General features: G+C 41.2%; 2 protein-coding genes and 1 pseudogene across 2 annotated transcripts; 1 reads left to right on the top strand and 2 right to left on the bottom strand.

Annotated features, from left to right (window-relative positions):
• Positions 1–1,296: 1,296 nt before the first annotated feature.
• Positions 1,297–11,622, bottom strand: LOC100456980 (eukaryotic translation initiation factor 3 subunit L-like). Its single transcript, XM_054523479.2, has 3 exons — positions 11,561–11,622; positions 10,935–11,053; positions 1,297–2,111 (listed from the first exon to the last, which is right to left on the bottom strand). The coding sequence occupies exons 1-3, from the start codon at positions 11,620–11,622 to the stop codon at positions 1,297–1,299; spliced, it is 996 nt and encodes a 331-aa protein (XP_054379454.2).
• A 1,272-nt stretch (positions 11,623–12,894) lies between these two features.
• LOC129048444 (FXYD domain-containing ion transport regulator 6-like) lies at positions 12,895–13,182 on the bottom strand. Its single transcript, XM_063727541.1, has one exon. The coding sequence runs from the start codon at positions 13,180–13,182 to the stop codon at positions 12,895–12,897; it is 288 nt and encodes a 95-aa protein (XP_063583611.1).
• Positions 13,183–15,809: 2,627 nt separating this feature from the next.
• Positions 15,810–26,995, top strand: part of LOC100454321 (zinc finger protein 37A-like) — a 33,121-nt pseudogene continuing 21,935 nt past the window's right edge.

Below are 26,995 nucleotides of genomic sequence, written 5' to 3'. Positions count from 1 at the left end.
GCCAGAGCAGGAGCAAGGTAGGAGGAGGTGTCACACACTTTTAAACAACCAAATCTCACTGTTGCAAGAGCAGCAACAAGGGGATGATGCTAAACCATTTATGAGACATACACTCTCGTGACCCAGTCACCTCTCACCCAGTTGTCTCCAATATTGAGGATTACAATCCACCATAAGATTTGGGCAGGGACACATATCCAAACTGTATCAGCCCCCAAGCTGGCTCAGAACTCAGGACATTTTAAACCAATTGCCACTTGAAGACTGTGCCAAGAATCAACTTCCATTCAACTGGCCAACCCTTCATGAGCAGCTAATTGAAATTAACTGAAAATATGGCTATCTGGGCTGATGCTTTAGTGGCTTAATGAATTAAATCTGTGACCCCAACCATCTCACTGGCTTAATCTGAGCAACTATCCGAACAACCTGGACTAAGGCATACTTGAGAATGGGAAGTGCCTAAATAAAGTCTGTTTAAATAACTTGGAAGTCAAACCTGATGAAAAAGATACTTGAATTTAATTAGACACAGGCACAATGCATTCAAGGTCATGAGTGAACATTGTATTATAGAGGAATGTAAACATGAAAACTAGCACCTTGAGCAGGTGGATATATGGCTCCTAGTATTAGGTTTGTGCAGTAATTGCAGTTTTTGCCATTGAAAGTAATGGCAAAAACAATTACTTGTGCACCAACCTAATAGCATGGGAAGTTTCCTGATTACATGCAACAATTCAGACATGTCAAAAAGTTAAGATATGTCTTAAAGATATGTCTTAAAGTAAAAATCATGTTACACCTGAGAAAAAATTTTTTTTTACCTTTGAGTTCAATGTTTTGGTATTATAACAGGAGAAATAGAATATGAGGGAAAAGTTAAAAGAGCTGATGGAAAAGTTGAAGTACAAAGTTACCATTCTAGCCAAGTAAAAAGATTTACCTTTTGAAGGGGAAAAGAAACAAAGGGTAATGAGGTGTGATCTGTAAATAATGTGTAAAAAAATATAGTAAAGGTTGAACTTCTGAGATACAAATCTCAGAAGTTTTAAAAAGAAACAGATTTGAGAATTAAAAATTATTACTGTGTGTAATCTCATTGAGAACAAATCTTTTTTTTTTTTTCTGGCTCCAAAGATCCTTTACTGATATCCACTGAAACACTTCTGTCCTTAACTTGTTAACTGAGTGGACAGGCTGATGGCTGATCTAGGTAAAGCTTTCACGGTAGCAAAAACACTTCCTGCCTGTAATATATCAAAACAGGTTGCTGAATAATGTGTGTGAATGTCATCAGGGTCTCTGTCCCAACTTCTTCAGGGTTTGATTAAGCTCCTCCAATTTGTGGATCCGACAGATGAAGAAATCCCCATAGTGCCTGGAGACCTTGGTGTCCGCGATGTGGATCATGTCCTTATCAATGTAGAAGTCAACCTCTGAGGCTGACTGAAATTCACCATGCAGGATTGAGATGCCACTGGTCCACACCAGGTTCTTCATCTTGTGTTTGAAGACAAGAAGCTGGATCCTGAACTGCTCTGTGAAGTCCAGGAAGCCAGCCAGCTTGGCCACAGGCATGGGGGTGTAGAGCTTGAGGAAGCTGTGGATGGTTGAAAGCTGGGCCTGCTGCTGTATTTCATCAGAAAACACCTTCAGCTGCTGCAGGAAGGGCTCTTTGTGGTAGTTGGGGTGCACATTATCATAGTTGGGCACTACAGGTGACAGGAACTTGGGGCAGAAGTAACTGAAAAGTTCTTCATAGACTTGTGGGTCACCTTTCTGCATGCGCAGCATCTTGTCCCTGTATTTCTTCTGCAGCTGGAGGTGAATGCTCTCATCGATACTCATGGGGTACACCGTGAGGGCAATGGCCAGCAGCGCATGCATCTGCTCATTCTGCTTGTTAATCATCTCATACTTGTATGTGGTCCTCTGGAACATGCTCTTGGTCCTCTGGATGTAGAGGAGGATGTTGGCAAAGACCCGGATGGCATCCTGGTAGCGACACATCATCAAATATGCAAACCCAACATAATAGTATGTGGTGACCTGGCACTCTGGCACACGGGAATACATACTCTTTTTGTTAAGTTCGATGGGGAACAAATCTTACGCTTATTTTTTTAAAAAAAATTTTAGTTGGATATTAGTGTATTTTTAATATTTTTATTTATTAATTTATTTTTATTTTTTTGAGACAGAACTACAGGCGCCCGCCACCATGCCCGGCTAATGTTTATATTTTTAGTAGAGATGAGGTTTCACTTTGTTAGCCAGGATGGGCTCCTTCTCCTGACCTGGTGATCTGCCCGCCTCGGCCTCCCAAAGTGCTGGGATTACAGGCGTGAGACACCGCACCTGGCTATATTTTTAATATTATGGCTAATTTTAATAAGACCTTTTAAACAAATCTAATCCCAATCAATCTTGACAGCAAAAGAATTTTGTAACCTTTTATAATATTTTTACAATTTTATAGTAATATATTAATATATTTTTATTTTAATTTTTATAACTTTATATTTTTATTTTATAACTTTTATATCCATTTAATGTTATTTATCTTTTAAATTTTTCTTTAAAACAATCCCTCAAAACCTCTAAACTAAGCAAAATTATGTTTCCCATCATGAAATTTCAGTTTCTTTTCCTAAAAATCTCCAGATTTAGACCACTCTAATATTTGGTTTCAAATTTTGACTTTTATACTCAGAAGACTTTGGTCTATAATTTCCCTTTCATGGAATGTCTCATACTGTATTTGGTATCAAGATTCTCCTCATCTGATGAAGGCAGTGTGGTTGTGTTTTTTCTGTATCCTATGAAACACTGTGTACAAAAGTGGTGTGGGGAAACAGTACATTTTTCTAAAAATAGGAAAATATTTAAGACAAAAAGCTTGGTGGAGGAATCAAAAATACAAATCAGTAATAATACTATAAAACATGTTCATAAATCCATAGATGAATTGGAGTGGGGGAAACAAAAAAATGAGGAAGACATTTTGAGTACAAGTGAACTGGCCTACTTGAAGAAACCACGATCAGATGAAAGTGAACATATCTCAGCAACAGTACATAAAATTCCCCATATTTGAGCATTCGTTGTATGACATTCCGAAATTGACAAATACTGTCAAACTTGAACCTCGAAGCTCACAGAGTGATGGTTAGAATGGAAGGCAAGATATGCTTCATCACATGATCACAGTGATAGGTCACTGTAGAATTTTCAAATGAATACATGCCACATTATGGGGTCCAACTGCTGCTATTTTGACATGGGTAAAAGGGTCACTTAGAGTATATGTTGCATTTCAAAAACTGAATCTCAGACCCACAGTATTATTCTCTGTGCATGAAATAAATGTTAAATGAGGAAAAAAGACCTCTCAAATATATTTGATAGTGAACATTTTAGAGTGAAGAGGGAAAAAGCTAACGTGTTGAGAATAAAAGGAGTTCCTTGCTTGAGTTGAAATGCCCTCCTCACCCATTTCTACTGTTCCTGAATCACTGGACATTTCTAGATTAAATAATTTAAAATTTGTTCCAGATTTAGTTTAAAAAGCACTATTATAAATTTAGTTTGAAAAAGTAATTATATAAAACCTTCTTTTATCACTTATGTATATTACCTACTTTTTCTCTCTATGCAACTAAGTTTAGGTACTTATTTCTGAATTTCTTTGAATTTATTGAGAGATCCTCTATTCATGTATGCATAAAAGGCTGGCTATTCACTGAGACATTAAGAAAAATGAAGCACTATATGTTCAACAATGGGTTGTTTGAAAGCATATAATACTTTTTTTAAATGGAGACTTCTGATAACCCTAAATTCCAGGATTAAATACGTGTTGTGGCACATCAATCAGCCTGATCACGCACATTCTTATGATCTGGTCATGAGAATTAGGAAAGGGAAGGGAATTGACAAGCCCTTTAAACATGCAACAATGGAAAATTCTAAAATAAACATGAGAGAGTTGTCATGTCTGAAACAAAGTAGATACCCTTTTAGATATGAAATAGTTCAGTACAAATTTCCATCACTGCTGATTCATTACAAGTTTCTAGAACTATTTTATCAAATGGGTCATTGATGAGACATAAAAACTGCATTAATATAGATGTTGCCATTTTTTCAGGGATTATTTAATTGACAGGGTAGTTGACAGGGTTTGGGAAGAAACATGTAATGTTTCCTCACTCTGAGTATAGAGTTTTAATGGTTAATCACTAGATAGAAAAATGTGTATGTGTAAGGCACCATCATAAACATACACATATACGTCCAGTGACAGGAATTTCATCACTGCCTGTCTCATATGAAATTTAAGATTTAGTGGTGAAACGTAAGAAAAACTAGAAAACAGAGTCACATCTCTGAATGCTTAATTAGGGGAGAAAATAAAAAAGATTTGGTAATATATGAAGAAAATAGAATTAGCTGATTGAAGGAACAGCATTCAAAGAGCAGATCAGACTTTCATTTGGTTGAGCAAAATACTTTCCTTCCTGCTGCCACCTGAGTGTCCACAGTGAGTGAAGAGTAAATGAGTAAATATAAGCAAAGCCCTTAAAAAGCTTCCTCACAGTGTCAGTGCTATATGACTGTTTAATTAATAAATCTGGAAAGATGTGCAGAAACTTAACCATTGTTACTTCCAGAGGCAGAAGCTGATAGGCTGTGGAAGAGGGAAAGAAGGAAACCTAGATTTCAATGTATGTTATTTTGTGCCTTGTGAATGTCCTACAAGTGTGTTATTCTTGGTGCTTTTACTGTGAATTTTTTTCAAAGAAAGAACCACCACCATAAAATAATGCATGAAACAACCATTTTATTTTGTTCATGGTTCACAGGGCTAGGAAGAAACAGAAAAGATGGCTTATTTCTGCTTATTGGTGTTTGGGGACTGCAGAGAAGACTCATTGGCCGGAGTTGAATCCACAGCAAAGGGTTGGCATCATCTGGAGGTGACTTCACTCACATGTCTGCAGAGGACATGGGGCTTGACTGCAGGACCTATAGGAGACCTCCCAGGTACCCTGGGATTCCAGGTAGCAGAGCAGTCTCAGGACATTCAGAGCTCTGACTTGGTGATTAAGGGCACCATAGGTGAGTGACCGGAGTGAACCAGGCAGATGCTTATGGCCTTTTTAAACATAACTTTGGAAGTTACACAGCATCACTTTCATGTCATGTGTCAGTGACAAGTGAGCACTAGTGTCCAGTCTGGTAAGGGTGGGCATAGACCCCCAAATCTCAAGGGGAGAATAGCAAAAAAATTGCAAACATCTTTAAAAAGCCACATGCATATTCTAGTTTAAAACTACTCAGGTTTTTTTCTCTCCTGGGCTTCCCACCACAGCTCTGGGGTGATCTTAGGGCTTACGTTTCCTCCCCAACTTGGAGGCAGCAGAAAAAGGGACTTTGGTAGTGGTTGTGGCCAAAGGTCTTTTGCTTATGTCCTGGGAGATCCACCCAAGAGAGATGCAGGTCAGCAATCGCCCAGTCTCACTTATAAGTGGGAGCTAAATAATGAGAACTCATGGACACAAAGAGGAACAGCAGACACTGGGCCTACGTGAGGGTGGGGTAGGAGGAGGGAGAGGATCAGAAAAAATAATTATTGGGTACTAGGCCTAGTACCTGGGTGATGAAATAATCTGTACAACAAACCCCTGTGATACGAGTTTACCTGCATAAAAACCTGCACATATCCCCCGAACCTAAAATAAAAGGTTAAAAAAAAGTTCTTGGTAGCAGAGATGCCTCTCAAATATGTGATAAAAGATTTGTTACTTTGTCACATAGGCCAGGGGTAAGGTAATTGTGGGTTTTACTTCTGCCTCAGTCCCTGTGAGTTGATTGACAAGTAAATGCAAATATTCAGGGAAACTTACTGAAGTGTTATGGGGCAATAAAAGCTAATGTCTGCCTTAAATGTTTCTCTATCAAGGAACCATTTAATTGACTGTTGAATTTAAAAATCACAAGATTTAGGCCAGGTGCAGTGGCTCACATCTGTAATCCCAGCACTTTGGGAGGCGGAGACAGGTGGATCACCTGAAGTCAGGATTTCGAGACCAGCCTGGCCAACATGGTGAAACCCCACCTCTACTAAAAATACAAAAATTAGCCAGGCATGGTGACAGGTGCCTGTAGTCCCAGCTACTCAGGAGGCTGAGGCAAGAGAATTGCTTGAACCTGGGAGGCAGAGGTTGCAGTGACACAAGATCTTGCCATTGCATTCCAGCCTGGGTGACAAGAGTGAAACTCCATCTGAAAAACAAAACAAAACAAAACAAAAAAATTCACAAGATTTAGCTATTTGGAATGGAGAGGAGGCTTTATTTCTTATAAGGGGTTACAGCCTGCAAAGAGGCTGAGAAGAATGCCTCTGGCTAAAACCAGGGACCAGGGACAGGCACTTTGAAGGACTATAGGTTGGGGTAGGAGCATTATGCTGGACAAGTTAGCTAAACATACATCTTCAACAGGTTACAGGAGGAGCTATGAATATGCGTGAAGGTGGTCCTGATGCACATGTATTGAACCAACATGCATGTAATATATGACCCATGTTCATTTTGGGATGGAGACCTAACATTTGAATGTTTTATAATTAGGCCCTATCAGTCAAAAGGTCTTTACAGGACACGAAGGCACTCAAGTGTGCAGTCTCTGTAAATCCAGCCAGAACCAGTTCATGGTGGGTGGTCTTCTTATCAGGAGAAAGTTACTGAAATCAATCTCTTGTCTAATCAAAGCTGTAGTTATGGTGCTTGGGACAGGAGTTGGGAGCCAATTAGTGTCTGGTGATGAGCTACAATTGTTTTTATTTAGCTTATGTCAAGGCCAGTGTTTATTTAGCTGCTAGAGAAAAAAGAATAACTTGTGGCAGTTAGACCATAGTTAATGTTTAAGTTTAGAGTGCTTGACCTAACCCTTGCCTGGCATGGCCTTAGGTCTTGTTTATAATTTGGTATCTCATTGCCACAAAAAGTCCGCTCTGCCAGTCTTATGATCTCTATTTTAACATTAATGCTGGTCAGTTGCTGTGTCTAAACCACAAACATGAGAGGGTATAACGAGACATGTCTGATCTCCCATCTCATCATGGCCAGGAACTCAGTTGTAAGATTTTTCTGGGGTCCCCTTGGCTAAGGGGAGTGTCTTTCAGTTGGTGGGGGCTTAGGATTTCATTTTTAGTTTACAATTTCCACAAAGGGAAAGGCTGCTGATAAACCTTAAACATCCTGCACTTGTGTTTCAAAGCAATAAATCAGACCTCTTAAGTACTAATGCAGTTGTATACAATTTGTATGGTGGCCAGTTTCCCTTCTAGCCTGAAAGCCCTGTGAGGACAGAGGTCTTGGCTTTTTATTCCTTAACAGTTTTCTTACCCCCAAATTAGCACGTAGCAGCAGCTACACAGATGAGAATCTCTCTCTTTGTTCCCCACAGTTTCTACCTTGGACAATTCTCCCTGCCAACATGCAGCATCACCCTGTAGCCTTATAGTTTCCCCAACATCTAATATATGTTCTTCCAGTAGCTGGAGACTGAGATGCTGCAGGGCCAGACAGCTGTGTTCTTAGCCAAGTGACAAGCAAGGCTTTGTTGGGCCCTTTTTACATTATTCACCTTAGAGTCCAAGCTGACCAACTCAAAACTATACACATGGGGCCAGAAAATCATCAGCCTCTGAGGGTCAGCTATATGATCTTACAAGAGCTCATTAGAGATGAAAAACTGCTTGGTAAATTCCAAAGCATATCTCTAGCTCAAGATTGCCTCTCTTCATATTGTCTCCTTTTTTTCCAGCGGCTCCAATAGGCAAAAACTATAGCAAAAATTGTTAATTTTGGGGACTTGTTCTGTTTCCAGTATTGAGAATTTAAATTCCAAGCTGCCCACTAGCTGAAAAAAGCAAGGAAGTTGTGTCACACTCACTTTCCTCTGCAGCTTTTCCTAATAAGTATGTTCCCTCTAGAATTTATGAAATTGAAAGCATTTAACATTTTATATCAATTTTATCATATTAATACATCTAGATGTAATAGCCACAAAACACAAAGCCATTAAACTTTTTTTTTTCTTTTGCAAACTAAATCCATAGCAGTAAATCCAGCAGTTGCAGTTAGGTTAGCATTACTGCTGTGGGAAAGATTCAGGTTGGAAAGCAGATGGGGGAGGGTACCGGGGGTGGCAAAGAAGGAGGCAGCTCTTGCAACAGGGCAGCAGCTGGGCTGAAGAAGAGGCTGGATGGAGTCTTGGTGCCCTCCCCACCCTCCCACCCTCCCACCCCAGCTTTGCTCCAGCCCTGAGAACTTCTAACATTTTTGGGGCCACCTAACACTCACCTTTATAATTTGTCACTGTTGTTTTTTTTTTCCTCCCACCTGGAGAAGAGAACAAAAAACAAAGCCAATCCCCAGATGTATATTTTCTCCCTCACTTCATCCAGTACAGCTCAAAGAAGCCAGGGTTGGATCCATTTCTAACCGCAAAGGTCACTGTGGCTTCTAATAGCAGGTGGCAGTTCAGCTGCTGCTGTCAAACCATGGAGGGATCGATAGACACCCAGTTATAAAAGGCTTATCACCGTTCCCCTTCATTTTTCCTTTTCCCAAACAGTGATGGAGCCAAATCTTAGTGAATCAGGGTTGTTCTAGCAAATTTCACTTCTGGGCCAGGTGCAATGACTCACACCTGTAATCTCAGCACTTAGAGAGGCTGAGGCAGGAGGATCACTTGAGGCCAGGAGCTCAGGATAAACCTGGGCAGCATAGCAAGACCCCATCTTTTCAGAAAAAAAAAAAGAGCCCAGGATGGTGGCACGTGCTTGTAGTCCCAGCTATTCAGGAGGATACCTACCTGTAGTCCCAGCTGAGGCAGGAGGATCACTTGCACCCAGGAGCTCAAGGCTGCAGTGAGCTATGATTGTGCCACTGCACTCCAGCCTGGGTGACAGAGTCAGAAGTAAAAAAAATTTGCTTCTGATGCCAACTGTATTGGGGATTCCCAAGAACACTTCTGGGCTAAACAAATTGCTAGGAGAACTGACAGGACTTGGCATATAGTCACAGTATGGCTACAACTTATTACAGCAAGGTCAGCAAAGAGAGAGGTCACAGGGCCATGTCCAGAGGAAACCTGCTACCAGCTTCCAAGCATCCTCTCCTAGTGGAGCCACATAGGATGTGCTGAATTCCTCCAGCAACACGCTGTGACAACAAATGCAAAATGTTGTCACAGAAGCTCCTTAGAGACTCGGTGCCTGGGCTTTTTATTGGGGGGCTGCTCATGTAGACACTGTCTATTGTGCACAAATCAAGATCCAGATTCCCAGAAAAAAAGCAGGTGTTCCACAGAAACCATATTGTTTAGGTACAGTGAGCCATTTGATCAGTGAGGGTGGAGGGAACCCTTCTGAAATCCAGGTTCCCAAACCTTCCCAAAATTCACATTCCCAGATACCAGCCAAGGATTGGATAGCCATCTCAGGCCACTTCAATGGCAACTCCACTTCAATTGATTTTTTTTTCTTTTTTTTTTTTTTTGAGAAGGAATCTCACTCTGTCACCAGGCTGGAGTGCAGTGGTGCGATTTTGGCTCACTGCAACCTCCAGCTCTTGGGTTCAAGCGATTCTCCTGCCTCAGCCTCCAGAGTAGCTAGGGTTACAAGCACGTGCCACCACATCCAGCTAATTTTTGTATTTTTTTTAGTACAGACAGAGTGTCACCGTGTTGGCCAGGATGGTCTCAATCTCCTGACCTTGTGATCCGCCAGCCTCAGCCTTCCAAAATGCTGGGATTACAGGTGTGAGCCACCATGCCCGGCCACTTCAATTGATTATTAGTTTGCAAGTTTGTAATGCTTTCAATGGTTCAACCCCTGTTTGATGTTAGTTCTGAGTTCAGACTTATGAGTGACAGACACACTAAGGCAGCTGTGAGATTATCAAATTCACTCAGCTCAATTTTTGTGATGGTTGCTATTATCTATTTTTATTTGTGTATATTTGAATGCCAAACACCAAAATTCAAGCATAAACTTTGTGATGAATTGTTTGAAAAGCAGAGATTTATTAAATGAGGAAAGATTCCTTTTGAAGCTTTTTGTGCAGTATGCAAAAATAGAGAAAGGCACCAGCACACAGTAACAGCTAAACATGGAAGATGTATGATTTCCTCAACTAATGCTATATAAAGTGGTAAACAAATTTTTTTATTAAAAAGAATTCAAGGCCGGGTGCGGTGACTCACACTTGTAATCCTTGCACTTCGGGAGGCCTAGGTGGGTGGATTGCCTGAGCTCAGTAGTCCAAGACCAGCCTAGGCATCATGGTGAAACCTTGTCTGTACTAAAATTACAAAGAATTAGTGTGGCGTGGTGGCGAGCACCTGTAATTTCAGCTACTCGGGAGGCTGAGGCAAGAGAATTGCTTGAACCTGGGAGGTGGAGGTTGCAGTGAACTGAGATTGCACCACTGCATGACGGTGTCGCCTGGGCAACAGAGCGAGACTGTCTCAAAAAAAAATAAATAAATAAAAAGGATTCAGATTGAGATATAGTAATTGCAGTGGAAGTTGTAACTATCTGCCACACTATATAACAGCAGCAGTCTTTCAGCTCAAATGACAATTTGAAAGTACTACTGCTAGAAGTATTTTCTGATTCCAAAGATGCAATCAAATTCTGAAGAGCCAGGATGAAATCTACTGCAACAACTACAAAAGTAATAGCCTCACTATGATCACAGAGATGATCAATGATCTAAATGCATCACCTATTTACAGCAGAGCCATGGATACAAGTAATCACAAGGCAGAAGATATTTTCCCTTTGCTTCTGAACTGCTTTTGGTGGTGATAACACAAATACAAATTGTGGTTGATGTTTGCATAAAGGCACAGACATGCTTGGTCCAAGCTGAAGTACAGCATGAATGATTCCAAGTTGTGGGCCGTCCTGCCCACATTCTGCATCATGAGGTCCAAATAGCATCTGATGTTCTTTGCATTTTCATTGAAGTAACTGTCATAAAATTGTTCTCTTACTTCAGCATTTACACTATTAGAATTGAGTGATTAAAGGATTGTTTGTTTTTTTTTTGGCATTTGATATTCTTCATTTCCTTTGTAGTTAGAAACTCATTGGCTCTTGTAACTAACACAGTTGAGAAAGTTGTTAGTTTATGTAAAGTCTTGAAATAATATTTTAATTCTCAAGAAAAGATTCCAAAATTTTTGTTTACTTTAAAAATAATCCATTGATTGAAGTTTATTTGTTTTTTGTTCATGGTTTTTTTTCACTAGGAAACAAATATTTTATTCCTTTTTTCTGTTGTTCAGACAGATCGTGATACAGAAAACAGCAGTCTGGCACAGAGGCTTGGTTGGTTGATTTCCACAGGCACATGGAGGACAGGAAGGGCGGGATCTCGTTTGAGCTCCCGCTGTCATTATGACCTTTGACCTCTTCCTGTAACCTTTGCAGCAGCGCTGCATGGAGCCTTCTGGGTCTCTAACCTACCTCACTCACCTCTCTGACCACTGACAGGCAGCGCAAAGGATGCGGGAGTTCTCTGCTGACCAAGGGGACATGGGCAGAGAAGCAAAGGCCCCTTACCCTCCCTCTGTCCGTTCCAGTGTGCTGGTGGCAACAGAATGGGAATCCTTCTGTCATCACCTGCTGGAGACTCAACTTCAAGGATGGAAGCCTGTGTCCACAAAAACTGGGCTGTAGGTTGAAGTGTCAGAAGCAGGAAGGTTGGAGACGGGTAGGGTACCAGAGCCCTTGTGGTTATTGCTGATAAGATATGTAAGAGCTACATTCCCCAAGGGCAGATTAGAAGCCCTGGGCCTGGGCTGGGCATGGTGGCTGACACCTGTAATCCCAGAATTTTGGGAGGCCAAGGTAGGTGGATTGCTTGAGGCCAGGGAAAACCCCATCTCTACTAAAAATACAAAAATAAGCTGGGTGTGGTGCTGCGTGCCTATAATCCCAGATACTCGGGAGACCCAGGCATGAGAATCCCTTGAACCCAGGATGCAGTGAGCTGAGATCGTGCCACTGCATTCTGGTTTGGGTGACAGAGTGGGACTCTGAAAAAAAAAAGAAAAAAAGCAGCAGCCCTGGGCCTGGAATCCCTGGGTGCTATGTGAAGGGCAGGGCAGATGGAGCTCCCTGGGGCTTCCCCAGGGAGAAAAATAACAGTGGAAGGGTATAGTAGCCTCCTGAAGGCAATGTTGGGCTCACAAACTCCTTGTTTTGCTTTGTATCTCTAATTGCTGATCTTCAGAACAGACTGGGGTTGGAGTGGGATAAGGAAGCGAGGTTCTTGTAAAAGGAGTGAAGAGACTCCATAAAGAAAGATGATGAAAGTGGTGCAAACCTTCCCAGGTCCCAAGACAACTGGAGACTCCTGCCCATGCTCTAAAGGGAAGGAGCTAGACTCTCCAGGGAAAAAAGCAGGCTCCCAAGAGTGAGAGGTGATGGGGGGCAGAGAGGAGCAGATGGCCACATGGCTCAGCCTCTGCCCAGGAAAGTGAGTCCACAGTTCACTAACAGTAATAACCATGAGCAAGTAGCCATGAACACTACAGTCAGCAAACACACACACAGACACATCACAGGAGTTGGAGGAGCCTGCAGGCTGCAGTGGTGAGGCAAGAGATTAGTTGGATCATCAGGTGGAGGAATGGTGTTTAGAAGGGACAGGGAAGGGCGTGGGGGGACACACAAGTTATTGGCTTCTCTTAGGGAAAGATTTGTTGCTGAAGTGGCTGTTTTCTTAAGCATCAACATTTGCATCTAAAAGTTCAAGCGGCTGCCTTCAGGTTCCAGAGGCTTCCCACTGGAGGGCTGCACTTCGTTCAGCTCTCTGCTTTCTGGAGCTTTGTTGCATTTGCAGTGATGAGGTTCTCCACCTGGGCTTCCTCCTCTCCTGGGGTCCCGGGCTTCTGATTGAAACTGCACTTGCATCTGCAACCTAGGATAAGGAGGATCCCAGTGGAGAAGAGGACCACAGCACATACCAACCCCCTAATCCTCAGGGTCTGGTAGTCATAATGAAAAGGGTCAATTTCCTTCTCCCTCTCAACTGCACCGGCCAGGACAATGTGGGCCAACAGGCTGCATAGAAAGATCAGCACTACCTCCATGGTGCCGGCACAGTCAGTCCCCTCTGAGATGATCCCAGGAGGATGTGTCAAGTCCCAAGGAGCCTGGGAGTGGCATGTTCATAGTTTTCAATCTCTTTAGGGATAGTATTATGCAAATTGAAAGAGCAAACAATGTTACTGAAATAATCCATGACATAATGGAACCTGAATCATTAAACCAATAATGGAGGCCGGGTGAGGTGGCTCACACCTGTAATCCCAGCACTTTGGGGGCTGAGGCGGGTGGATCACTTGAGGTCAGGAATTCGAGACCAGCCTGATCAATATGGTGAAACCTTGTCTCTACTAAAAATATGAAAAATTACCCAGACGTGGTGGCATGTGCCCGTAATCCTGGCTACTGGGGAGGCTGAGGCAGGAGAATCACTTGAATCTAGGAGGCGGAGGTTGCAGTGACCCGAGATCATGCCACTGCACTCCAGCCTGGGAGACAGAATGAGACCCAGTCTGAAAAAAAACAACCGGAATATTCACAAGTGTCAAGACTGTTCTTAAAATGGAAAAACATTAGGCCAGGTGCCGTGGCTCATGCCTGTAATCCCAGCACTTTGGGAGGCCAAGGCAGGCAGATCACGAGGTCAGGAGGTCAAAACCAGCCTGGCCAACATAGTGAAGCCCCGTCTCTAGTAAAATTACAAAAATTAGCCGGGTGTGGTGGTACAAGCCTGTAGTACCAGCTACTTGGGACGCTGAGGCAGGAGAATCGCTTGAACCCAGGAGGCGGAGGTTGCAGTGAGCCAAGATCATGCTACTGCACTCCAGCCTGGGTGACAGCGAGACTCCCTCAAAAAAAAAGAAAAAGAAAAAAAAAAGAAAAAAAAATTACGAGCAGGAAAATAAATTGTGACTTGAAGTGATAATCATTACTGTACTTGCCATGATGTCTTCTGAAATATATCTCATCCCTTGAATAATCTGATTCTTTTACGTGGATGGTACTAAATGCTTTTCCAGCATGGGAACAAGTGGGATTATCATCAGTGGTGGTAAAGAAGGGAATAGAAGTCGGGCACGGTGGCTCACGCCTGTAATCCCAGCACTTTGGGAGGCCGAGGCGGGCAGATCACCAGGTCAAGAGATTGAGACCATCCTGGCCAACATGGTGAAACCCCGTTTCTACTAAAAATACAAAAAAATTAGCCAGGCTTGGTGGTGCACGTCTGTAGTCCCAGCTACTCGGGATACTGAGGCAGGAGATTCGCTTGAACCCAGGAGGCAGAGGTTGCAGGGAGTTGAGATTGCGCCACTGCACTCCAGCCTGGGTGACAGAGCGAGACTCCGTCTCAAAAAAAAAAAAAAAAAAGGGAAGAGAAATGGAGAAAAATGCTTCTGTTTTGGTCAGTGGACATTTATTTTTTATTTTTAACTTAAACTTCAATAGCTGTTGGAGTACACTTGGTTTTTGGTTATGAATGAATTATAAAATGGTGAATTTTGAGATCTTAGTGCACCTGTCACCCGAGTAGTGTACACTGTACCTAATGTGCAGTTTTTTTGTTTTGTTATTTTTGAGACTGAGTTTTGCTCTTGTTGCCCAGGCTGGAGTGCAATGACGCAATTTCGGCTCACTGCAACCTCCACCTCTCGGGTTCAAGCAATTCCCCTGCCTCAGTCTCCCAAACAGCTGGGACTGCAGGTGTGTGCCACCACGCCCAGCTAATTTTGTATTTTTAGTAGAGACGTGGTTTCACCGTGTTGGCTAGGCTGGTCTTGAACTCCTGACTCCCGCCTCCGCCTCCCGAAGTGCTGAGATTACAGGCGTGAGCCACCGCACCTGGCCATGTGTAGTTTTTTAAATCTCCCGCCTCCTTCCCACCAGCCCCCTTCTGAGTCTCTAAAGTCCATTTTATCACTCTGTAGGCCTCTGTGTACTCGTAGCTTAGCTCCCACTTATAAGTGAGAACCTACGGTTTTTGGTTTTCCACTCCTGTGTTACCTCTGTCACTGAACATTTTAAAAAGTTATTGTGATCAAGAGATCCAACATACTCCTGAAGAATGGAAAATGCAGGTTTGCCATGAAAGATGGTATTATGTGGTTTAACAAATAAAATTTGAAGAGCAGTTCCGAGTTATCTTTACAACAGTGTACAGGCTGGTAATGCTCATGTCCAGCGTGTTTTCTCATGGTGAGCGTCAGGTGGACCAGAACCAAGCAAGTGGAGCCACAGGCACAAGTGGAGGTAGTGCTGAGGCAGCGCAGCGGGGCCGCAGGAACCGACCATGTCTGGAGAAATTCCACTCCTGAATTCTGCCAAAAAAGGAAGTGTTGAGGACAGCCAAATCATCAGGGAGATGTAATTCATAAGAAACCTGTGTAATTTAAATACTCATAATTTATTTCAGCTAACGAATAAAACTGCAGTACTGCACTGGGTGCATCTGGGAACTAACTACCCCATGTGGCTGAAACCTCATGCCATTTCTAAAGGAGCGGCGCGAGGGCTTTTGGGAAATGTAGTCTTCACTTTCTCAGGGAGCGGCGCGAGGGCTTGTGGGAAATGTGGCTTGCACTTTCTAAGAGAGCGGCGCGAGGACTTGTGGGAAATGTAGTGTGCCCTTTTTGGCCCCGGTCGCGGGAGCCGCTTCGGGCCTTCTGCGCATGTGCGCGGTGTGGCTCAAGGTTTGTTTTTCTCCGGTGCAGCCTGGTAGGGAGGCCTCCCGGCATCTCCCTGAGTCGGGGCAGAGGACGCGGAGGGTAGAGTAAGGGAGGGCTGGAGCGAGGGTGGACTGGAGGTGCCGCTTGGGCTGGAGGTGGGAGAGAGGGAGCGGCTTTACCGCCTGGCCTGGGTCCTAATCCTGCCCTGGTTCTTCTGCTCCCGAAGGGAACGCAGGTCCCGCGCCTGTGACAAGTGAGGTTGGATTTTCTCTTCCCGGAGATGAAGGATGCCCGGAGGCCTCGGCAGGACCGTGCGGAAACGGGCCTTCTGCCCAAAAGATGCGTGCTTCTCTCCTTATTCTTTCCCCTCAGAATCTCGCTGTCTCCTTCCAACCACCTGTAGTCGGCATCCCCGCATTGTCACTGCGACGCAGAGGCAAGCGGGGTGGCGGGAAGCACCCGCGGGGCGGGGAGGGACCCTGCGGGCGCGGACTCCACACGCAGCCTCTGCCCAGCGTCACCCCGCTTGCTATGTCCTCGCAGGTCGCAGCTTCATGGCCTGACGCTTTCAGGAAGTATTTTGAAGCATCATGGCTGTGGATTGGGGGATTTCTTGTTTCCACTGACCTGTGAGGCCGCGCACGTGGAGGGAGGCACCCCGGGCCCTCCCGCACTTTCCGGCCTCGCCTGTGTCCCTAGTAGCAGTGGGCATTTCCAGACGGTCCAGCTTGTGGCTCAAGTGACAGGAAGATGTAGGAGCTTTCAGTCTTGGATGAGGATTCGAACTGAAGGGCTTAGGCCCAGCTGTCTTGGAGCAAAACGTCTGTTGTGGGGTGAGAAGGGAAGGGCGGGGCGGTGAGGGTGCAGGGGCCCTCCTAGGAGGACACCGGACCAGTTGGGCCGAGACCTCATTAGAGATCTAGAGCACGGGTGGGAGGAGCAGAGGCTCGATTTGTGTCCTGTCCAGACTCCCACAGGCTGGGTGATGGTGGGAGCTTTGTGCCCATTCAGATGTGGCGGCAGAGGAGGGCAAGGCCGAAGGAGCAGACAGCACCGCTTCTTGGGGAGTTGTGAAGGCATCACGAGGAGGGCCGAGCTTAGCAGCCAAGTGGAGGACAGCACCCTCCATGCCTGGATTCGTTACTTGCTCGTTCTAGATGTTGAGCTGCTGGCGCATTGCAGCACAACTAGAGACGTACGGATGCCCCCATCTTGATCTTACAGAATCAGAGGTGCAGCTGCAAGAAAGGTCTGTAAGTTATCTATTTCGGCTTTATTTAAAAGGTGGGATGGGGTGGAGTGGACAGGAAACAAGCTTAACATGTTAAGTGACTGTTGACATTGACACATTTTGTTGTGGCAGAGTCAAGAACAGACACTGAGTCGCTTGAGGACTCAGGTGGGTGTTTGCTGCATTGACAACAAAGTAAGTAAAAATCCGTTTGCTTTTTAAAATCCAAAGATGGTTTTGAGAACCTGAAACCAAGTTAGAGCAAGTTCGTTTTCCTTCCAAAAAAACTGGGCTCTGCCTGGTGCAGTGGCTCACGCCTTGTAATCCCAGCACTTTGGGAGGCTGAGGCCGGCAGATCACGAGGTCAGGAGTTCGAGACCAGCCTGGCCAACATGGTGAAACCCCGTCTTTACTAAAAATACAAAAAATTAGCCAGACGTGGTGCTGCGCACCTGTAGTCCCAGCTACTTGGGAGGCTGAGGCAGGAGAATCACCTGAACCCAGGAGGCAGAGGTTGCAGTGAGCCAAGATCGTGCCATTGCACTCCAGCCTGGGTGACAGGGCAGGACTCTGTCTCAAAAAAGCAAACAAAAAAAACTGGGCTGAAAAATACCACATCACTTTTTTCAAAACCTTGTTGGGAGTCTCTGGTTTATAATAAAGATTAAAACCTGAGTATTTTTGTTTAGCATCAGTTTTAATGAAAGTATTATGTTCCATTCTTTGGCTTTTCCTAACTTGCTTAATTAGTTTAATATATTGGTTTGCATACTCTGTTAGAGTACAGCATAAGTTGTTTATAAGTCAGTAGAAAACCAAACGTTTTTACATTTGAAAACTAATGTGTCCAAGCAGTACATAACCATGCCAGAGTCATGCATGGACGTGTGAGTATCTCCCTTTTAGAGATGTTTTGCCAGCTGGGAAGTGGACCTTTTTAGGCAAGTGACATTTCTCATGATCTTTTCTTATTTCTCAGCTACCCCCTGTCGGCTTTCTCTGCTCTGCCAACACTAGTGGAAGATGATCACATCCCAGGTAAGTTGTTTATTTTTTCACAGTTTTGCTTAAAAGTAATTATTGAGGTTTAAAAAATGTCTATACATTCATATGAAAGTAGAAATAACATCCCGGAAAATATAGAGGAGAGGTCACATTACAGTTCATGGGTCAAATGCAGCCTACTGTCTGTTTTTTTATGGTCCACAAATGAAGGATGGTTTTTATATTTTTAGGTGGCTGAGGGAAAAAAACCAAGAGTATTATTTTGCTTGGAAATTATGTGAAATTCAGACTTCATTGTCTATGAAGTTTTATTGGGACTCAGCTATACTCATGTATTTATGTATTGTCTGTTGGTACTTTCACACTACAAAGGCAGAGTTGACTGGTTGCAGCAGAGACTGTAATGGCCCACAAGCCTAAAATATTTACTGTGTGACCCTTTACAGAAAATGTTTGCCGATTTCTGATAGAGAGTTGATGAAGAGTAAGACAAAAATGTCATATAGGTGAATGCAGATCTTGTGATCTTACAGTTGTGAAACTGGAACATAAAACAGTTTATCAGTGGGCTTTATTAGGTAACATTGTGAAACTTCCGATGACAGTCTTGCAGTTACGTAAAAAAGTAGTACAACAAAGTGAATAATTCATGTACAGTCCGGGGAAAACTTAAGAGATAGCAAAAGAAAGTATATGATTAAAAAATTCAAATAGGCCGGGCACATTGGCTCACGCCTGTAATCCTAGCACTTTGGAAGGCCGAGGTGGGTGGATCATGAGGTCAGGAGTTCGAGACCAGCCTGACCAACATGGTGAAACCCTGTCTCTACTAAAATTACAAAAATTAGCTGGGCGTGGTGGCACGTGCCTGTAATCCCAGCTAGTCAGGAGGCTGAGGCAGGAGTATCACTTGAACCCGGGAGTCGGAGGTTGCAGTGAGCCAAGATCATGCCACTGCACTCCAGCCTGGGCAACAGAGTGAGACTCCGTCTCAAAAAAAAAAAAAAAAAAAAAAAATCCATTGAATTGTGTAGCATTAGGACTCATGGTTTTTTAAAGAAACAGTCCTGGTAGGCTAGGGTGATCATGGGTTGTTAGGATGTGGCAGGCTTTGTGACAGCCTTAGAGACTGGGCAGAAATGGAATATTTGTAATAACTTTCGAGGGATTCTAACTAAAAAAAAATAATTATGGTAAAACACACATCACATGAAATTCACAAGCCATTTTAAAGTATAGAATTCAATGACTTTAGTACATTCACAATGTTGTACAACCATAACCACCATTTATTTCTGGAATATTTTCATCACACCAAAAGGAAACAGCACCCTTAATAAGCAGTATTGTAACTTAATAAGGAGTTGCTCCCTTTTCCCCCCTCTGCTCCCAGCCCCTAGCAACCAATAATCTCCTTTCTGTCTTTATAGATTTGCCTAGTTTGGATATGGCATATGAATGGAATCATACAATTTGTGTCTGATCTCTCACTTAGAATAATGTTTCCAAGACCCATTTATGTTGTAGTTGTATATCAGTACTTTGTCCCTTTTTATGACTGAACAATATTCTATTATATGGATATACCACCTTTTGTTTATCCATTCATCTGTTGATGGACATTGGGGGTCATCCTGTGTTTCGCTGTTGTGGATAGTGCTCCTATGAGCATTCATGTACAAATATTTGTTTGAATACATGCTTTCAATTGTTTTGGGTATATACCTACGAGTGAAATTGCTGGGTGATATGGTAATTTTACATTTAATTTATTGTGAAACCGACAGTTTTCCACAGCAGCGTGCTTTGCAATCCGTAGGAATTTTTAGTTAGCTTTTCTATTTCTGCAAAAAAGTATGTTGAGTTTTCGATAAGTATTGCATTGGGTAAGTATTAGAGTGGGTGATAACACTTTGGGGAGTGTTATCTTAATATTAAATCTTATAATCAATGAACATAAGATTTTTTTTCCCTAGGTCTTCTTTCCTTCATTAATGTTTTGTAGTTTTCAGTGTACAAGTGTTGCATATCCTTGCTTAAATTTATTAAATAGTTTTTCATTTAAATGCTGTTGTAAATTATATGAAATTCAGACTTCAGAGTCTATAAAGTTTTATCGGGACTCAGCCATACTCATGTATTTATGTATAGCCTGTGGGTATTTTCACACTATGAGGGCAGAGTTGACTGGTTGCAGCAGAGACTGTAATGGCCCACAAGCCTAAAATTTCTTTTGTTTCAATGCTATTGTAAGTGGAATTGTTAATTTGCTTTTTGACTGCTCATTGTAATGAGTACACAACTAATTTTTGAGTGTTGATCTTGTATCTTGTAATTTTGCTGAATTTGTTTCCTACTTCTAGTAGTTTCTTTGTGGATTCTTTAGTATTTTCTGCATATAAGATCATGTCATCTGCAAACAAAACTATTTTATTTCTTTCTTTCCAATTTGGGTTTATTTATTTATTTACTTAGCCTAATTGCTCTGGCTGGAATTTTTAGTACAATGTTGAATATATGTGGCCAAAGCAGGCATCTTTATTTATTGTTAGTTTTTTGTTTTAGCAATCTTAACTGTTTTTGGATGTACAGTTCAGAAGCAGTGTTAAGTATATTCATATTGTACATCTAATCACCAGAACTTTTTCATTGTGGGAAATTGAAATTCTCTACCCATTAAACCATAACTCCCCATTTTCCCCTCCTCCTTGCCCCTGGCAACCACCATCCTACATTCTGTTTCTATGAGTTTCACTATTTTTGCTATATCTCATATAAGTGAAATCATACAGTATTTGTCTTATTGTGACTGGCTTATTTCACCTAGCATAATGTCCTCAAGCTTCCTCAGTGTTGTAGCATGTGTCAGAATTTATCTCCTTTCTAATGTTGAATGATATTTCATTGTACCCATGTTTTGTTTATTCATTCATCTGTCAGTGGACATTTGGGTTCCTTCCTCCTTTTAACTGTTGTGTATAATGCTACTGTGAACATGGGGTACAACTATTCTTTGAGATCCTTCTTTCAGTTATTTTGGTTATATACTCAGCAGTGGTATGGCTGGAACCTATGGTAATTCTATTTTTAATTTCTTGAGGAAACACTGACCTGTTTTCTACAGAAGGTGCGCCATTTTACAGTCCCATCCTCAGTGTACAGGATTCTGATTTCTCCATATCCTTGCCAACACTCGTTATTTTCTTTTGTTGTTTTGATAGCAGCCATTGTAATGGGTGTATGGTAATTTTTCACTGTGGTTTTGATTTATATTTCCCTAATGATAAGTGATGTTGAGCATATTTTCATAAGCTTGCTGACCATTTATATATCTTTTATGGAAAATGTCTGTTCAAGTCCTTTGTCCATCTTTGAATCAGGTTATTTTGTTTGTTTTGAGTTGTAGGGGTTCTTTATATATTTTTTATATTAATTCCTCATCAGATACATGAATTGCAAATATTTCCTCCTGTTGTGTTGGTTGTCTTTTCATTCAGTTAACTGTGTTCTTTGATGCACAATTTTTAAGTTTGATGTAGTCCAATTTATTTTTACTTTTGTTGCCTGTGGTTTTTGATATTATAGCCAAGAAAACATTGCCACACGAATCCATTCTCCTATGTGTTCTGCCATGAGTTTTGTAACTTTAGTTCTTAGATTTAGGTCTTTGATTCATTTTGAGTTAATTTTTTTGTTTTTGTTTTGTTTTGCTTGTGGCTATCCAGTTTTACCAACACTATTTGTTAGAAAAATTGTCCTTTCCCTATTGACTGTTCTTGACAACTTTGTTGAAAATCATTTTACCATACATGCATGGGTTTTCAAGATTGTTTTGGCTAGTTGAGATCCCTTGAAATTCCATGTAAACTTCAGGATGATTTATTTCTATTTCTGTTACTATGTCTCCTTTGTAGACTTGACTTTTTTTTTTTTTAATCAATATGTAGTGTTTTTCTCTTGTAACAATTTTTGATTTAAAGTGTCTTTTGTCTCAGTATAGCCACCCTGGCATTCTTTAGGTTACTATCCTCTTCTGTCATTTCAATTTCAACCTATTGTGTTGTGTGTTTGTATCTAAAGAGAGTGTCTTGTCGACAATATGTACCTGGATCATATATTTGTATTTATTTTGCCAATTTATTTTTATTTTTTTATTTTATTTTATTTTTGAGACAGAGTCTTACTGTGTCACCCAGGCTGGAGTGCAGTGGTGCGATCTTAACTCTCTGCAACCTCTGCCTCCAGTGTTCAGGCAGTTCTTCTGCCTCAGCCTCCTGAGTAGCTGGGATTATAGGTGCACACCACTACACCTGTCTAATTTTTGTATTTTTTTCTTTTTTTTTTTTCAGTAGAGACGGGGTTTCACCGTATTGGTCAAGCTGGTCTCAAACTCCTGACCTCGTGATCTGCCTGCCTCGGCCTCCCAAAGTGCTGGGATTACAGGTGTGAGCCACTGTGGCCCAGCCTATTTTGCCAATTTCTGTCTTTTAGTTGGGAGTTTAGTTTACTTACATTTAGAGTAAATGATAAACTGAGAAAGGACTTATGCCATTTTGCTATTTGTTTTCCATACGTATTACATCTTTTTTGTTTTCAGTTTTTCTGTGTATGCCTTCTTTTGTGTTCGTTTTTTTCTAATGTGTCATTTTAATTCCTTTTGTATTTCTTTGTAGTCATTATTTACCTAGTGTTAATACTTGGAATTGCAATTAGCATATTGAATTTATAACAGTCTAGCTTGCATTAATACTAACTAAGCCTTAATATTATATAAAAACTCTGCTCCTATACAGCTTTGTCCCTGTCCTTTGTCTTCTTATTGTCACATTTTATGCCTTCATAAATAGTGTGCACATTACCATAGATTTATAATTATTAAGTATTTGTCTTTTAAATCATATAGAAAAAAGAGAGAACATAAAAGCCAAGAATACAATAAGACTGGCTTTTGCATTTACTTACAGTAGTTACTTTTACCATTTGAATTTTTTGTGTGTTTGGATTGGAGTTACTGTCTAATGTCCTTTTGTTTCAACCTTAAGGACTTCCTTTTGCATTTCTTGTAGGACAGATCTAGTACTAATAAATTCTCTCAGGAATAAATTGATCTAGGAATGTTTTAATTTCTCCTTCATTTTTGAAAGGCAGTTTTGCCAAATGTAGAATTTTTGATATATTTTTTTTCTTTTGGCACTTGAAAGGTGCCATTATCCTACTGCCTCTGGCCTTCATGGTTCCTAATAAAAGGCTGGCTGTTAATCTTATTTCAGATCCTTTGTACATGGTTAGTCCCTTATCTCTTGCTACTTTCGAGATTCTTTGTCTTGTGACAATTTATTATTTCTCTCAGTTTGAAGTTCTTTGAGCTTATCCTAATTATAGTTTCTTGAGAGTCTTGGACATAGAGATTCATGTCTTTCATCAATTTGGAAGGTCTTCAGACATTATTTCTTCAGATATTTTTTGGTTCCCCTCTCTTCGTCAGCAACTCTTCTTATTAACTTATTGGTATGCTTGATGTTGTCTCGTGGATCTCTTAGGCACTGTCCATTTTTCACCATTCTTTTTCTCTGCTCCACAGAATGAGTAATCTCCATTAGTGTCTTCAATTTTGCTGATTCTTTGTTCTCTTTGAGCTCCATTCTGTTATTAAATCCTTCACTGATTTAAAAAAGATTTAGTTTTTGTACTTGTCAGCTCCAGACAGTCCTAATTACATTTTTGTAATTTTGTTCTGTATATTAATATTTTGTATTTGGCATGGCATCGTTCACCTGGTTTCTGTTAGTTCTTTGTCTGGTTTCATTTTGCTGTTTGCGCACATTTAGAACAGTTGATTTAAATTCTTTATCTAGTAAGACCAATAAAAAGGTGTCTTTGAGGACTGGTTTTATTCATTTCTTTTTTCTGTGTGTCTGTGGGTCGTATTATCTTCTTTGCATTCCTCATAATTTTTTATTGAAAACTGAACATTTTGAATATTAAAATGTGTTAATTCTAGAAATCAGATTCTTTTCCCCAGAATTTGTTGTTGCTGTTTATTTTGCAGTTTGTTTATTTTGTGACTTTTCAAAACTATTTTTGTAAAGTTCTTTGTTGTATGTGGTCACTGAAACCTCTGTTCTGTTAGTTTAGTGGTCAGTTTGTGATCTGACAGAGATTTCTTTAAATGCCCAAAGCCAAAACGAAACAAAAAACTCTTCTGGTCTTTGCATATTGGCCCTGTTTTAGGGCGCTCTTGTAATGGTTTGCCAGGCCATTTACGTCTGTGTGTAAAACTTTACTTCCTGCTTACACTGAGCCTGAAGGTCAACCAGACTGAAAGCTTAGGTTCCTCTCAGGTTTTTTGTGAGCGTGCATATTACCCTGGCCTTGCACATAACCTCAATTCCCTGGTTTATGCAGGAGCTTTTCAAACCCCTTATCCCCACCCTGGCCCTCATGTATTTCCTTCCCAGTTTTTCCACTCCCAGTTTTATCATTCCATCTGCTGCTTTTCTCATCTGGCTGCTGAGGCCAGATAATTGCCTTTAAATGTTTTCAACTAGCACTTCCTGGAAGACTAGCCCTGAGAAAGTTCCAAGGCAGGCAAAACAAAGACAAGCCTGTGAGCCACTTCTTCAGAGAGCCTGCATAGACAGATCAAAATACACAACTACAGTTCTCTGAAAACGAAGTGCATACTGTCCACTTTGGCACAGGCATCAGCAAGCCACACCAGGAATGTTCTGGGTGTACTAAGTTTTTAATTAGATTGGAGAATTCTGAAAAGCTTGATGCTGAGAGGGTTTTTTTTTGTTTTTCCAGCTTAATTGTTGCTTTAGTTTGGGATGGAGTTTTGGAGTTACCTATTCCATTTTCAGCCTGCTTCCCACATCAATTTTTGAGTAATTACTCTGTGGCACAACAGATATGCGTGGCCCATCTTGTCCTTTTCCTGCACTACCTCTGCCATCAGCCATTTCTCCAAAGGACATTGTTCTTTCTAGTGGAGGATGGAATTTAAAAACCAAGATCTGGGTGCTCATTGCTAGAGGCTGTCACTGCCTCAGACCCTCTCAATTGACAGAGTTAGGAAATATATGTATGTATGTGTACATACACACACAGAGAAATACACGTGTACACTTATTTTTGTATTGGTCTGTTTATACGTATTTTTTAAACAATGAGTTTACATAGACATTTCCCAGTTTCAATCTTAACCCCATAGCCTTTCTGTTTTCCATCTTTATAACTTCTTTCTCCAACAGTGAGGAACCAGGCTATATCATTATCCACAATATTTATTTGCTCCTTCCTGTTTGTATCCAATCTTTTTTTTTTGAGATGGAGTTTCACTGTTGGTGCCCAGGCCAGAGTGCAATGGCATGATCTCAGCTCACTGCAACCTCCACCTTCTGGGTTCAAGTGATTCTCCTACCTCAGCCTCCGAAGTAGCTGGGATTAGAGGCATGTGCCACCATGCCTGGATACTTTTGTATTTTTAGTAGAGATGGGGTTTCTCTATGTTGGTCAGGCTGGTCTCGAACTCCCAACCTTAGGTGATCTGCCCGCCTTGGCCTCCCAAAGTGTTGGGATTACAGGCGTGAGCCACTGTGCCCGGCCTGTATCTAATCTCTTAAACCTGCCAGTGCTACCTGTCTCCTCAGCTCTGGTTTGATCCCTTAGATCACCATCTTCCTGGAATTATCCATACTTGCTATATTAAATATTCAAATCAGATTTGATGTATTAAAACATTTTAGAAGTTAAAAGGGGCCATTTGACTAAGTCTTATTTTTGGAAAAACATTATTACTTTATGTAAGCTTATCAAAAATAAAATTTCTGCTTATTGGCAGCACAGTATCTAAACCTGTCTCTCCAGGTTGTCAAGCCACTACTTTGTCCATTAAGTTATAAGGACACTTATCTCATTCATGAAGGAAGGCAGAGCTTCCTAATCACCTCCTAAAGGCCATGCCTCTTCATACTATTGCAATGGTATTAGATTTCAACATATGAAGTTGTGAAGGGCACAAACATTCAGACCATAACACTAAATATTTTATTCTACTGGACACTATCATAAATGGGATTGTTTTCTGAATTTCCTTTTGGATGGTTCATTGTTGGAGTATTTTTTTAACAAAAAACCTAATTGTTATGTGTTGATTTTGTACTCTGCAACTTCGCCAAAACCATTTGTTAGCTCGTAGATTTTTTGTGGATTATTTGCTAAATAATGTTATTTGCAAATAGAGTAGTTTTACTTCTGCCTTTCAATTTGAATGTCTTTTATTTCTTTTTCTTGCCTATTTGCTCTGGCTAGAACTTTTAATACAGTGTTGAATTGCAGTGGTGAAAGCACTATCCTTTGCCTGTTCGTGATCTTAGTGGGGAATGTTTCAGTCTTTCACTATGGAGTATGTTACCTGTGAGTTTTTTATATATGCGCTTTATTATGTTGAGGAACTTTGCTTCCTTTCCTCTGTTTTCTGAGTTTTATTATCCTTGAATGGTATTGGGTTTTGTATTTTTTTCCTGCATCATTGATATGATCATGTGTTTATTCATTTGTTTTATTAATGTGGTGTCTTACACTGATTAATTTTCTTATATTGAACCACTCTTGCATTCCTGGGATAGATCCAACTTGGTCATAGTATGTAATGTTTTTAATATGCTGCCAAATTTGGTTTGCTAGTATTTTATTGATAATTTTTTGCATCTGTATTCATAAGGGATATTAGCCTGTAATTTTATTTTCCTGTGAAGTCTTTTTTTGGCTTTGGCATCAAGATAATGCTGGCTGGCATTATAAAACTCAAGGGAATTAGTTAGGAAGTATTCCCTTCTAATTTTTGGAAATGTTTGAGGAAGATTAGTATTACTTCTTTAATTTGATAGAATTGACCAGTGAAGCCATCTTACCCTGGATTTTTTGCCCTTGGGCAGTTTTTAAAAAAATTACTGA

Source organism: Pongo abelii, chromosome 8 (assembly GCF_028885655.2).
Source record: "Pongo abelii isolate AG06213 chromosome 8, NHGRI_mPonAbe1-v2.0_pri, whole genome shotgun sequence".
NCBI classification, from domain to species: Eukaryota; Metazoa; Chordata; class Mammalia; order Primates; family Hominidae; genus Pongo; species Pongo abelii.
Note: the sequence above shows the minus strand (reverse complement) of the source record. Positions and strands in the feature narration are given on the sequence as shown.